Raw genomic sequence first — 12342 nt, forward strand, 5'->3', positions numbered from 1 at the left:
CCCGCCCGCCCGCCCGCCTGCCAGCCAGCCAGCCAGCCACAGGGAGACCAGATAGCAAGTGTGAAAAATCGGGACATGGGTGGGAGGGTAATAGGAGCCTATATAAAAAGAAGCCCCAAATATCAGGACTGTCCCTATAAAATCGGGACATTTGGTCACCCTAGCCAGCCAGCTGGCTAAAGCCTAGGAAACTAACTATTCTGTAAACACTGCAGGGAGTAGTCAGAAGGCTTCTACAGAGCCCTGAGTCAGTAGGGGAAGGCACCACCTGAGAGAACCTGGGGAGAAGCACAAATTCCAGGCTGGGGATTCTAGGAGGCAGACTGTGCTCTGCTGACACTGGAACTGTGAGAACTTGTGTTCTATTTTCGAAGACTGTGTGTTATTTTGGACTATGGAGTGAGAGAGACTGAACAAGGGTTGCAGCCTGGAGGGCTGCTTTGTACCAGAAGACTAAATAAATGGAACCCCTTATGGGGATTGTTTGAATTATGTTTAAATAGTGAGTTATTAAAGGGCTCTGATGAAGGAGAATTAGAGACAGGTGGTGGCCACTGTGCTACAATGCCATGCTTTGTAACTTTACAGAAACTAAAATGTCTCTGCCCCAAAGAGTTTAGAATCTAAGTTGATGTGTTAATAAAGTATTTTATATGTATTAATAATATTGTGTAGGGCTAAAATATGTTAGCCACAGAACAGATGCACTGGACAGAGAGGAAGGGATGCCAGGAACCTCTCTGTGACCACCTGCTGGATAAGGGCAGCAGCACAAATTCTGGTGAAAGGAGTAGTAATGATGGGTGGGATCACACTGCCCACAGGCTTTGGGAACTGTTAATCCCGGATAGTGCTATATCTCTGCCTCCTACTTTGGGGGAGGGGAAGTCAGCATTTGGCTCTTAATAACAAGCATACAGCAGAACCTGCTAATAGTAAACTAGATATAGTGAAACTTCATTTATAGTGGCAAAGTAGAATGAAATATTTAAATTTTCACTAAATTGCAGTGTGAAAATAACAATTCCAATAACAGTGACCTTCATCTTATTGTTAAATTCTGTGGGTGGGAAAACAACTTTGCTCTCAGTAAAATTCACCCCTGCCCGTCAGCAGTCCGACATGAGACCTCTGCACCATTGAACCCTTAGGGTTTAGTACTGACTCTCTGAAGTAGAAGGGTACATTTTGCCCTATAAGAGAATACCTTGCAAGTTTTGGCTATAGTGCCTTTGGTACTATTTTGTCTGGTGCTATCAGTGCTTTATTCCATATTGTATAGAGCTGTGTGAGCTTTGCATGTTTTTTTTTTTTTAATTTAAGCCATTTCTCTAGATCAAGTCATTTGTCTGTAGATCAAGTCATTTGTCACTGCCTTTAGTTATGGAGCACAGATAGTGTCTGCAGTCTCAGAGCCTCATTAAATAGACAGACCTTTATCAGTAATCAATATTTTCAATATTTGTTAACATTAAACTGTCATTAGTGACTCGTCATTTAAAATTAATTTGTGCCAAAGGACTTATTATGGGCCTCATGATTGCAGTAGAAACAAAAGACAGTGAAGCCACTAGAAGATGCATTCTTAACCAGACCAATATATCAGTCAAAATGTATAGACTTGAGTTCATATGTTGAACCTAACTAATAAGCAGTACTAATAGAGAAATTCCCAAATTGTAGAGAAATCTTTGTTAGAATGCAGCAGCTGTTTACTTTCATGACAGTGGGATCCAGCCAGCATAGTCAGAACACAGGAGTTATGGGTCAGTAAGTTTGCTCCTGCTGCAAAACACAGATCTTTTCCTATCCTCTCCAATAAGTGTGTATTAAAGAGCAGCTTTATTTTGAAAATAATTGGAGTAACTTTCCAGTTTTTCTTCTTTGTAACATACTGCACCCTCATTATTAATCAGCTTTAAACCATGGTGCCTAGCTGTGTGGTCTTCAGTTGTCGTCTTCTTTCATATGGCGTAAAAACCAAGCAATCTGTGAGATGTCCAAATCTAGGTTGGTGGTCCAGTTGATTGCCTCAGGTGACATGAAGTGAATGGAAGAGATATCACCAGCATATGACATTGGTTGACAAGGCATTTCATAGTTTGAAGTTTGTTTTTGAAGTCACAAATAGGATTGTGTCTTACGGAGGATGTAGTTACATCTGCCATCTGATGTGGTTACAATTCAGAATGGACGCTATATTCCATGAGAGTGAAAAGCTGCTGAGCTCTTTGGTTGGGTCCTTGATGAATTCTGTGTTTGGGTCATTGTGTTTGACATCCACCTTGCTTGCCACTGATCCTTGGAGGAAATCCCAAGTCTTTGAGATCTTCCACTGCAATCTAAAAAGAATTTGAGTTGGAATCTCGGTATGTTATTTAGGCCTTCATGTATTGGAAGATCTTTATTCCCTCTAATATCATGGGACTCCCAAAGGATTCTCATATTGCAATGAACTTGGGGTGACTTGGATGTGTGGTCTTCAGATAACAGAGAGAGAAGGAGACAAACTCAAAATTTTCCTGCTATGGAAAGAAAACTAGAACAGCCTGATAATCTCATGGAGATGGCTGACATAAAACATCAGTTGACCTGATAATTTTCTGTCTCTGCTTTCAGTGAGAGATGTATTTTAAAATCTTACATGCTTTTTACTTAGGGAAATAGATTAGAGCAGAAGAGTGCAATAGATTAACTATATCTTTCTGTTAACTCTAATGTATTTATAATGCAGCTATTGCTGTGGCATCTTGAAACTATACAGACAATTTGAAATCAACAATTACAGAAGATTTAAAAAACATAGATTCCCAAGCAATTTGCTAACTTCCCTCCCCCACTTTTAATCATCTCTCAGAATGTATTCTACGGATAGGAGGCACTAGGTTGCCTTCTTCTGGTCCCTTTTGTTTCCCTTGTACAGGAACTCAATTGGTCTGCCTGCTTAAATATCACTGGATTTCTGTATTAATCCTCCTTAAAGCAGAACACAGCCAATGTTAGGTAATGAGCTAGCTCTGCTTTGTAAGATGATCTAACTCCTTCCTCTGGTTTCTCCCCTTCAGCTCCCCTTTGCGAGTATGCCTTTCTGAAAAGCAGCAGCACCTGTTCAGAGGTGAAGGAAACTGCTTTCTCTCAAGGGTAGCTGGTGTTCTCACAAGTTGAATCATTTATTTATGTGCTGTGAAGAAGTAATTATAATTGGTTCAAATTTACGCTGCTACAGGACATTCCAGCTTCCTAACATAATCACTAATTTCCCAAAACATGGGCTACTGCCTAATTCACAAATAAAAACATCTAATAGAATTTCTAGGCTTTCCTTTTGGGCACATGCATATGTGTAGTTCACAGCCAGAATTTGGCTCATTGTTTACATATCACAAAAGGGTGTGCCTAAACAAAAGCTCATGTGCCATTTCATCTTACAGTGAGGTCATCTTGCTAAAGATTTGGGGCATCAGAATTTTAATGATAGCAGACAGATGTCATAAACATAGTAATTTGGGTCTGAATATGTGAATAAGAGTTTGCATTATTTCAATACAGGATCAAGGAGAAGTGTCTGAAAACTCTTAGTAAAAAAACATGTGTTCAATAAGGGTAAAGAGTACTTAAAATTTGTTGGCTGAGATAATTTCTTTTAATGATAACATTTTTTTGGTTAGTTTGTTTAAATGTGACAGTCTCTCTTTAAAATACAAGCATCAGAAATAATGTTTAAAAGACTCCAGTTCATGATACCAATGCAACATACTCTCAGGAATGAATTCACAAAAGGAATTTTAAAGCTATGTTTTTATTTTTGGTTCCTGTCTTTACATTTTCTCTTTTCCTGAGTTTTTGTTAAACTCCTGAAAGTTTTTTTTTTAAATTAGCTATGATGTCAGTTGCCTGTGCTGTTGAAAAGAACAGAAGTCCCCTTTAGCCCTGTGCGCACCTCTGGTCAAGCTGTCTCTCTTTTTGTGTGTGCATGTGCCTCATTTTGGGTCATTCTACACATTCACATGTATGACATTAATCTATTTAGTCTTGAAGGAGTGCATTTATGATCTTAATGAACTTTCAAACTACTGAACTTGGCTAAATGAGTGGGAGAAGAGGGGAAAGGTGGACATTTTCTTTTAACATTGAGTGTCTGGTGATTGTATTGACTGAAGGTTGTAAACAGCTCCATGTCCATGGATTTTTATGTGAGAGTATTTCAAGGCGATTGACACTGCAGAATAGTATTCCCATAAAATGAAGAAGTTGAACTGAAGGGAAGAGCTTTTGTTAACTGTATATTACCCTATGCTTACTCAACCTGAAATCTTTATTTTACTGAAGCTTAAGCTCTTTCAAAGTAATGTTTCCTCTTCCTGTTAATACAGGTTAATATATTTCTCTTTGTTTTTCATTCCTAGGTTCCAACTATGGGAGTCCCCGTCCAGCTCATGCCAACATGAATGCCAATGCAGCTGCAGGGCTTGCCCCAGAGCATATCCCTACTCCAGGGGCAGCTCTATCCTGGCAGGCTGCTATTGATGCTGCCAGGCAGGCCAAATTGATGGGTAGTGCTGGCAATGCAACAATATCCACAGCGAGCTCCACGCAGAGGAAACGACAGCAGTATGGGAAACAGAAAAAACAGGGTACAACCACAGCTACACGTCCTCCCCGGGCATTGCTGTGTTTAACGCTGAAAAATCCCATCCGGAGGGCATGCATCAGCATCGTCGAATGGAAATATCCTTTTTCGGTGTAGTCACATAGAAACCAGCAAGTTGTTACCATGCATTAAGCACAGTGCATAAATATGAATAAATAAATACATTAGGCTGATGGGCACCTCTGGGAATCTAAAGTGGATGAGTAGTCTCTGATGCCTTCATTGAGAGCAGTTGTGCTCAAAAAGTTTAGGCAACTGTACTAGGCTAGAGTCTTGAGTGTACTGCAGCATATCAGAAGCCAGCAAAAGTTTTGCATGATGGATATAGTGTCAAATTTTGCCCTTACAAAAGCATGTACAACTTATGTTGAAATCAGTTGGAGCTGTGCAAAGATCTCTGAGGGTAGAATTGGACCCATATTATATGAATGATACCAATGGATCACATTCTTTTTTTAGTTACACAATAGGAGAAGCATGAGTAACTTACGGTATGTCTACACTGCAATAAAAAACTTGCAGCAGGCCCAAGACAGCTGACTTGGGCTCACTGGGCTCGAGACGTTTAACTGCAGTGTTGACTTCTGGTCTGGTGCTACAGCCTGAGCTCTGGGATCCTCCCATTTCACAGGGTCCTAGAACCCAGGCTCCAGTCCAAGCCTGAAAATCTACACAGCAATGAAACAGCCCTGTGAGCCTGAGTCAGTGGGGTCAGCAGTTTAATTGCAGTGAAGACATATCCTTAGAGAATTTGATGGTATGTGATTCAAAATTCAAGAGCTGTGTAAGTTGCGGTGTCACACTAAATAGTACAGTATGCATCCTGGAAAGAAAAGGGGGTGGCATTGTTATGGAAAAGTAAAACATGATAAAGTGTTGTCTGTGACTGGGCCAAATCCTGTTCACTTTACTCATGGGAGTAATTCAATTGAAATCACTAGGACTATTTCCTTGAGTAAAGTGAGCAAGATTTTGCCTGTTAACTGGAACTGGGTGAGAGACTAGGACAGAGGTGGGCAAACTACCGCGGCCCATGGGACCATCCTGCCTGGCCCCCGAGCTCCTGGCCCAGAGGCTCGCCCCCAGCCCCTCCCCTGCTGTCCTCCCTCCCCTGTAGCCTTAGCTTGCTTGCTGTGCCGCTGGCGCAATGCTCTGGGCAGCGGGGCTGTGAGCTCCTGGGGCAGAGCAGCTGCAGAGGCTGGCCCAACCCTGTGCTTGGTGCTGTGCAGTGGCAGCGGCGGCGGTGGCAGCGTGGCTCCAGCCAGGCAACGTGGCTGTAGCGCTGCCAGCCACTGGTACTCCAGGTAGCGCGGTAAAGGGTCAAGGAGCAGGGGGGTTGGATAGAGGGGGCGGGGGTGTGGATGGTGGTTGGTGGGGGAAACAGGTTTGAAAGGGGGCAGGAGTCCCGGGGGGGGGCTGTCAGGAATGAAAGGAGGGGTTGGATGGGGTGGCGGAGGTCCGGGGGCAGTCAGGGGACAGAGGGCAGGGGTGTATGGATGGGGCAGGAGTCCTGGGGGGGCTATCAGGAATGAGAGAAGGGATTGGATGGGGCGGTGGGGATCCGGGGGCACCCAGGGGACAGGGAGTAGGGATGTATAGATGGGGCAGGGGTCCCTGAGAGGCTATCAGGGAAAAGGGGCGTTGGATGGGGCAGGAGTCCTGGGGGGACAGATAGGAGGTGGGGGCCAGGCCATGACCCCCTCCCTAACTGGCCCTTCATACAATTTACGAAACCCGATGCGGCCCTCAGGCCAAAAAGTTTGCCCACCCCTGGACTAGGGGATGCGTGTGTGACTTATAGTATAAACAATCCAGTAAAAGTTAGAGAGTGGGTGTCTGGATCTAGCATTATGAGCAAGGGGCAAACAGTCAGATAGTATCTGTTACCAGTGTGACAGAGCACTAGAATTCAAGGGCCAGTCCTGCTCCCCTTAAAGTCAATGAGAGAGAGGCCATATACTTCAAGAGAAGGAGCAGAACCTAATTTATAATATAGCTTTATTTTGTATAGTTTCAGTCAAACTGTATCCCAAATCCCTTTGGAGTGAAATACACATTAAAATACAAAGAAAAACTATCAAAACAACATAAATCAAAACTAATCAGAAATGATGATTGTTAGTAAGTCACTAGCTAGGCAGGGATCTTCAATAAATCCAAGGGACAGGACAAGAGGGTGGGGGGAGGAGGGGAAACAGGGCTGGGGATCAGCCTTTCTGATGATGACAGTTCAGAGCTCAACAGCATGTAGGATAACGGAAACTGACTTATGGTTTTTAAGATTTGATGTGCTAATTTAGATGTTGCTCCCAATGAGGTTTGGAGGGCCAAATGTAAAGATGGGAAAGAACCCAGCACTATAAGCCTGTTTAGATCTTGCTGAAACAAAACCTTCTTTTTCAGATGGAGAACGTGTTAAAAATGGTGCTGTCAATAGGGGTTCATAGATGTCCTTAAGCATCTACTAGTGCAGGGGTCGGCAACCTTTCAGAAGTGGTGTGCTGAGTCTTCATTTATTCACTCTAATTTAAGGTTTCGCCTGCCAGTAATACATTTTAACGTTTTTAGAAGGTCTCTTTCTATAAGTCTATAATATAAAACTAAACTATTGTGGTATGTAAAATAAATAAGGTTTTTAAAATGTTTAAGAAACTTCATTTAAAATTAAGTAAAAATGCACAGCCCCCTGGACTGGTTGCCAGGACCTGGGCAGTGTGAGTACCACTGAAAATCAGCTTGCGTGCCATAGATTGCCTACCCCTGTACTAGTCAATTCCTTCCTTTTTGGGATGCTAGTTCTTAATCTCTTTGATTTGGTTTTGCTACTTGTTATCCTTCTGACCCATCATTAATGCTTTTAGCATAAAATGATGGATGAATTACTTAGGGGTCTAAACTGAATGTTGGTTTGCTTACTGACACCTCAGTAATGACAGGTCTTTAGGTAGATAGCATGAATTGAAGTTTGATAAATGAAGAAGATCAGTGTTGGATGAAGGGACTTGTGTTGTAAAACAGGATAGAGCACTGATGAGATCTGAAGAGGATCAAGCAATGTGATCAAATCAATTTGAACATGCTGGTGCTCGATTTTTGTTTATTTTTTTTAAAGCTAATGAATAGAAGATTTTTTTCTATCAAAAACTGTCCCTGAAAGTCTAGTGTTTACAACCACAAACTATTTCAATATCATCAAAGGGCTATGATGAGATTTCATCTTATTCTTCACTCTGACTATTCCCAATTATTTAAAATTATTTAGAACGGCTGGGCTTAATGTTCTGAACACTGAAAGCCAAGCACACAGGATGTTAAATAAATATCAGATGTCATTAATGGCCTTTTTATTTTACTATGCTGTGATTTGCTGCTTTCCACAAAAGAAAAAGTCCAAACCTGCAAAGCCTTACTTCTGAGATGTGTCTGGTCACATATATACAAGGGCTCCCATTGTAATAGATATAGTGACAGTTATTAAAAGGGTGCTATCAAGGTTGTTAGGATTAAAATTTGGCCTGTGAGTACCTGGAAAGTTGTATTCTATTGTACCTTAAGGTTCCCAACTGTGCACTTTTTATATATCTGCTGTAAAATCCTGACCCTACTGAAATTCAGTGAGCGTGCTCCTAGTCAGTGGTGCTCCCAGTATCTTCAGAAGGGCCAGGATTTTACACCAATCTTTGCTCTATTGCAACATTTAGACACTGTCAATTTACATTTGGCTCAAAAATTAAATTTTGAAATATTAAGCTTTTATAAAACTTAAACTTAATATCAATGTAAATGTTCCACAATTAAAAAAAAAAATTCCAGTGAAAATTTTTTTAGACAAAATAAATGTTCGTCTACAGTGCTTGAAACCCAAACACTACAGCATTAAGATCACACAAATAAAACTGGCTATAAATAAAATCTAAACCAACTTTGGTCTTGATTCTTCAAAGGTTTGGGCATGTATTTAACTTTTAACACTGGGAATCATATCCATGTCTTTGCAGAACTGGGATCATAATTGATTGTTCAAAGAGAGAGGGTGCGGCTGGGTTGAGGAGTTTGGGGTATAAGACGGTGCTCTGGGCTGGGACCGAGGTGTTCGGAGGGTGGGAGGGGGATCAGGGCTGCGGGAATGAGTGCAGGTTCCGGCTGGGGGTGTGGGCTCTGGGGTGGAGCTGGGGATAAGAGGTTTGGGGTACAGGAGGGTGCTCTGGACTGGGATTGAGGGGTTTGGAGAGTGGGAGGGAGATCAAGGCTGGGGCAGGGGGTTGGGCCATGGGGAGAGGCTCAGAGGGTGCAGGCTGCAAGCGGCACTTGTCTGAAGTGGCTTCCGGAAGCAGTGGCATGTCCTTTCTCTGGCTCCTATGCAGAGGTGCAGCCAGGTGGCTCTGCACGCTGCCACATCTGCAGGCATCACCCCTGCAGCTCCCATTGTAGCACGTAGGAGCTGGAGCAGGGCCATGCTGCAGCTTTTGGGAGCTGCGTGGTGCGGCCACTGACCCAGCGCCCCAGCCAGAGTGCCGGAGCAGGGCCAAGCCACTTGGTGTGGATCTCACCCAGCACCCCGGCCAGAGTGCCAGAGTGCAACTGAGCCGCGTGGTGCGACTCGCAGGCCTGCTTAAAACACTGGCCCGCAGACCATAGTTTGCCCACCCCTGCTCTAGTGACTATTTATATAAAGTGGAAAAGGTTCAGTAGGAGAGATTGAGATCCACCCACTGGATAGAGCATTCACCTGCAATGTGTAAGACACCAGTTCAAATCCATGCTCCACATCAGGCAGAGGAGGGACTTGAACCTGGGTCTCCCACATCCTGGATGAGTACACTTGGCTATTGGGTAAAAAGAGTCAAGGATATCCCCATCTGCTTCTCCGCTTGGTAAATGCCTAAAATTGAAATGTTTTGTTTTGATCAACCTGAAATAAATTATTTTTTCATTGTTTTGTTTTCTGTTTATTTCTCTGAGAAAACTGAACAATTTACGTTTTGGGTCAATCAAAAACAATTTTAATTTTTTGTTAGATTTTTCAATTTGACCAGTGAACCAAAAAATTGATTATTTTCACAGCTCTAGGCCTGATACTGCACACTTATATATGTAACTCTGTGCACCTGAGTGATCCTACTAAGATCAATGAGTCCACACGTGGATAAAGTTAAGCATGGCTCCAATCCAATTCCTACTGAAGTCAGTTGAAAGACTCACATTGGTTTCAATGGACATTGGATAGAGCTCTATATGCATAAGTGGTTGTGCAGGATTTGGGCCTTATTGTGGACCCCAAAAGTAAAAATTTTAAAAAGTGTGTGTGCGCACACACCAGAGAGCTGAAATGACCTTGCATAGGTTCCCTGGCATAGTGTGTGCTTGGCTGAAGAGTATCCCTGACATATTGGCTAGGCTCTCATTTGTTTTGCATGTGAATCCAATGTACACAAAAATACAATTAAAAAAAATCCTATTTCTGCAAATAGATTATTTTTTTTAAAAATCCCTGGCTTGAATCCTTCAGATAAGGTAGTGCAGTATGAAAACTTTAAGAAAGGCCACTTTTTGCTTTAACAACCTTGATCGTGCCTTTTAAACAACCTCTGGTCTCACACTCTCACTCTCACTCACACTCACTCACTCTTAATTCCTTTTGAGATCAAAACTGAGGAAAGAGACGCTGTGTTAAAAATATATCTCAAGTTATTTGTTACAGATTCTAGTGTTTCATTGAATGTCTCTTTGAAATGTGAGGGAACGGGGTTGAGAAATGCTAACCTGCTGTCAAAAATATTTAAAATATATAGTCCTAAATGACAGCTGTGTATGGACAAGAGAAACTGTATCACAAAAGGAAAGAGAGGTCCTGTCTGAATAGGCATTTCTATTAAAAATAGCATAGCTACACGTGAGGGGAAACTAAAGTAAAAGTCAGTCTAAATAAAAAAAGAAAAAACATTTAAGAAATCTGTGTTTACTCTGGCACGCGACTGGCCTACACTGCTTTTGACATATTAGGAAGAATCTTGGCTGGGACCTCCTAAAAGCACTTAAAAAGGCATATGTTTCTTTTCAGAATATAAGGGGCTTGGAATGTTTCCTTTAAACAGAATTCTTATAAATCTTTTTCATTTTTTTTACTTGTGTGTGCACATTTCAAAATAACTTCCTTAACTCCATTCCTCAGACCATTTGAAATAATTATTTTACTGACTATTTTTGCCAATTGTGTGGCCTTAGCTATCTATATCCCCTTTCCAGAAGATGATTCCAATGCCACCAATTCCAATCTGGTAAGTCCTCACAGGTGTCCAATTTTACTCTTTTGTAGGCCTTGTTTAAAACTGACTGGAGAGTTGGTCAGGAGCTAAGGAGAAAATAAGGCGTGCATCAACTGCATACAACAGAACTGTGGATTTTAGTTTTGAATGCTGTATTGCTCTTTATCCATATTAGCACCTGTCTCATCAAGACCTGTTGTAGGAAAGAATATTCCAAAAAACTGTGAGAATCCTGTATGTGGTGTTTTGGTTAGTAAAACTGAATGTGCTGTAGAAGTGTTTGGTAAATTTAAACTGCAGGTGTTTGCACAGAATATCTTTAATTATAGATTGCTATGCCTTGTTTAGTTAAGTGCCTTTGTGTAATTGATAAGGTCCTTCTCTCAGGTGATGTACAGCAGTGCAGCTTGGTGACTAATGTCTAGGAAGTCGTTAATGTTTGCAGTGCACATTAGGACTTATGTGTGTGTGAAGGGTTTTTTTCTCTTGCCAGGGAGGATTGCTATTCTTGTTTCCATTGATGCAAATGCCAGTATTTTGGGATAGGTTGTCCATGGAAAAAGGAAGGAGTGTTTACTTTTGGCTTAGTGTGAAGTCATAGCAAAGAACTCTGTTCAGGCAGAACACAACACAAAACAGAAGTTTGGAATGCAATCCACAGAATTAGAATAAAACTTAGCCCTCCCTCTGAAAATATTATGTGAACAAATATCATGATCTGATTGGAACAGAATGAAGTCTTACTCTGGGAGGGTAAGACTTGAGATACTGTGCTCTTACCCCAGTTGAACCTCTGTGACATGAAAGACCTTTTGGATGGATAGAGTGGGGAAAATAAGGGCCATTTCTCCTAAACAGAGACAGCTGGCATGTATGACTTGTTAAAAATGTCACACTATTCTCTGGGGAACTGGTTGTTTTGATGAACTATTCTCTCAAAGTTGTCTAAAACAAATTGCAGTAAAAACAAAGACTTCCAGATCTTTCCCGGAACATAGATCCTGGGCAAAATCTTAAATTTACTTTTTTGCTTTGAGAGAAAAGGCGGGTGAGGTAATACCTTTTATTCGACCAAGAAAAGATATTACCTCATCCACCTTGTCTCTCTAGCTGACGCTAGCCTATTTGGGGTCCTAAATAGGAGTATTTTTGCCCACCTCCAATACTAAAACAGGCAAGTTCTTATAATAAAAAGTGAATGGGGCCCCCCTTGAGCTGTTTGGGGTCCTAAACAATTGCTTAGTCTGCTTATGCCTAGCACCGGTTCTGCAAACAACCTTCTTGCTTTGAAACGTCTTAAAAAAGTTAAAAACAGGCAAAAAGTGTATGCCTGTTCATATGTTTTCAGCCATTTTCCACTTAGCTTCAAACTCATATTGAACTTTCCACAAGGATGTTTATGAATTGGTATCATTACCTATTGCT

The 12342-nt window shown here is 41.7% G+C and overlaps 1 protein-coding gene across 3 annotated transcripts in view; it reads left to right on the top strand.

Annotated features, from left to right (window-relative positions):
• Positions 1–12342, top strand: part of CACNA1C (calcium voltage-gated channel subunit alpha1 C) — a 766858-nt gene that overhangs the window by 124754 nt on the left and 629762 nt on the right. For 2 of the 3 annotated variants that reach the window (XM_032796370.2, XM_032796362.2), the window contains exon 1: positions 10830–10929. Coding sequence is in view for 1 of the 3 variants with exons in the window: in XM_075069531.1 (XP_074925632.1) it covers positions 4407–4743; positions 10824–10929 (443 nt within the window). In the remaining 2 variants the exon portion in view is untranslated. Of the gene's footprint in view, positions 1–4406; positions 4744–10823; positions 10930–12342 lie in introns of those variants that run through there. The other variant, XM_075069531.1, reaches the window with a different exon arrangement.

Source organism: Chelonoidis abingdonii, chromosome 1, assembly GCF_003597395.2.
Source record: "Chelonoidis abingdonii isolate Lonesome George chromosome 1, CheloAbing_2.0, whole genome shotgun sequence".
In the NCBI taxonomy this organism is placed as follows: Eukaryota; Metazoa; Chordata; order Testudines; family Testudinidae; genus Chelonoidis; species Chelonoidis abingdonii.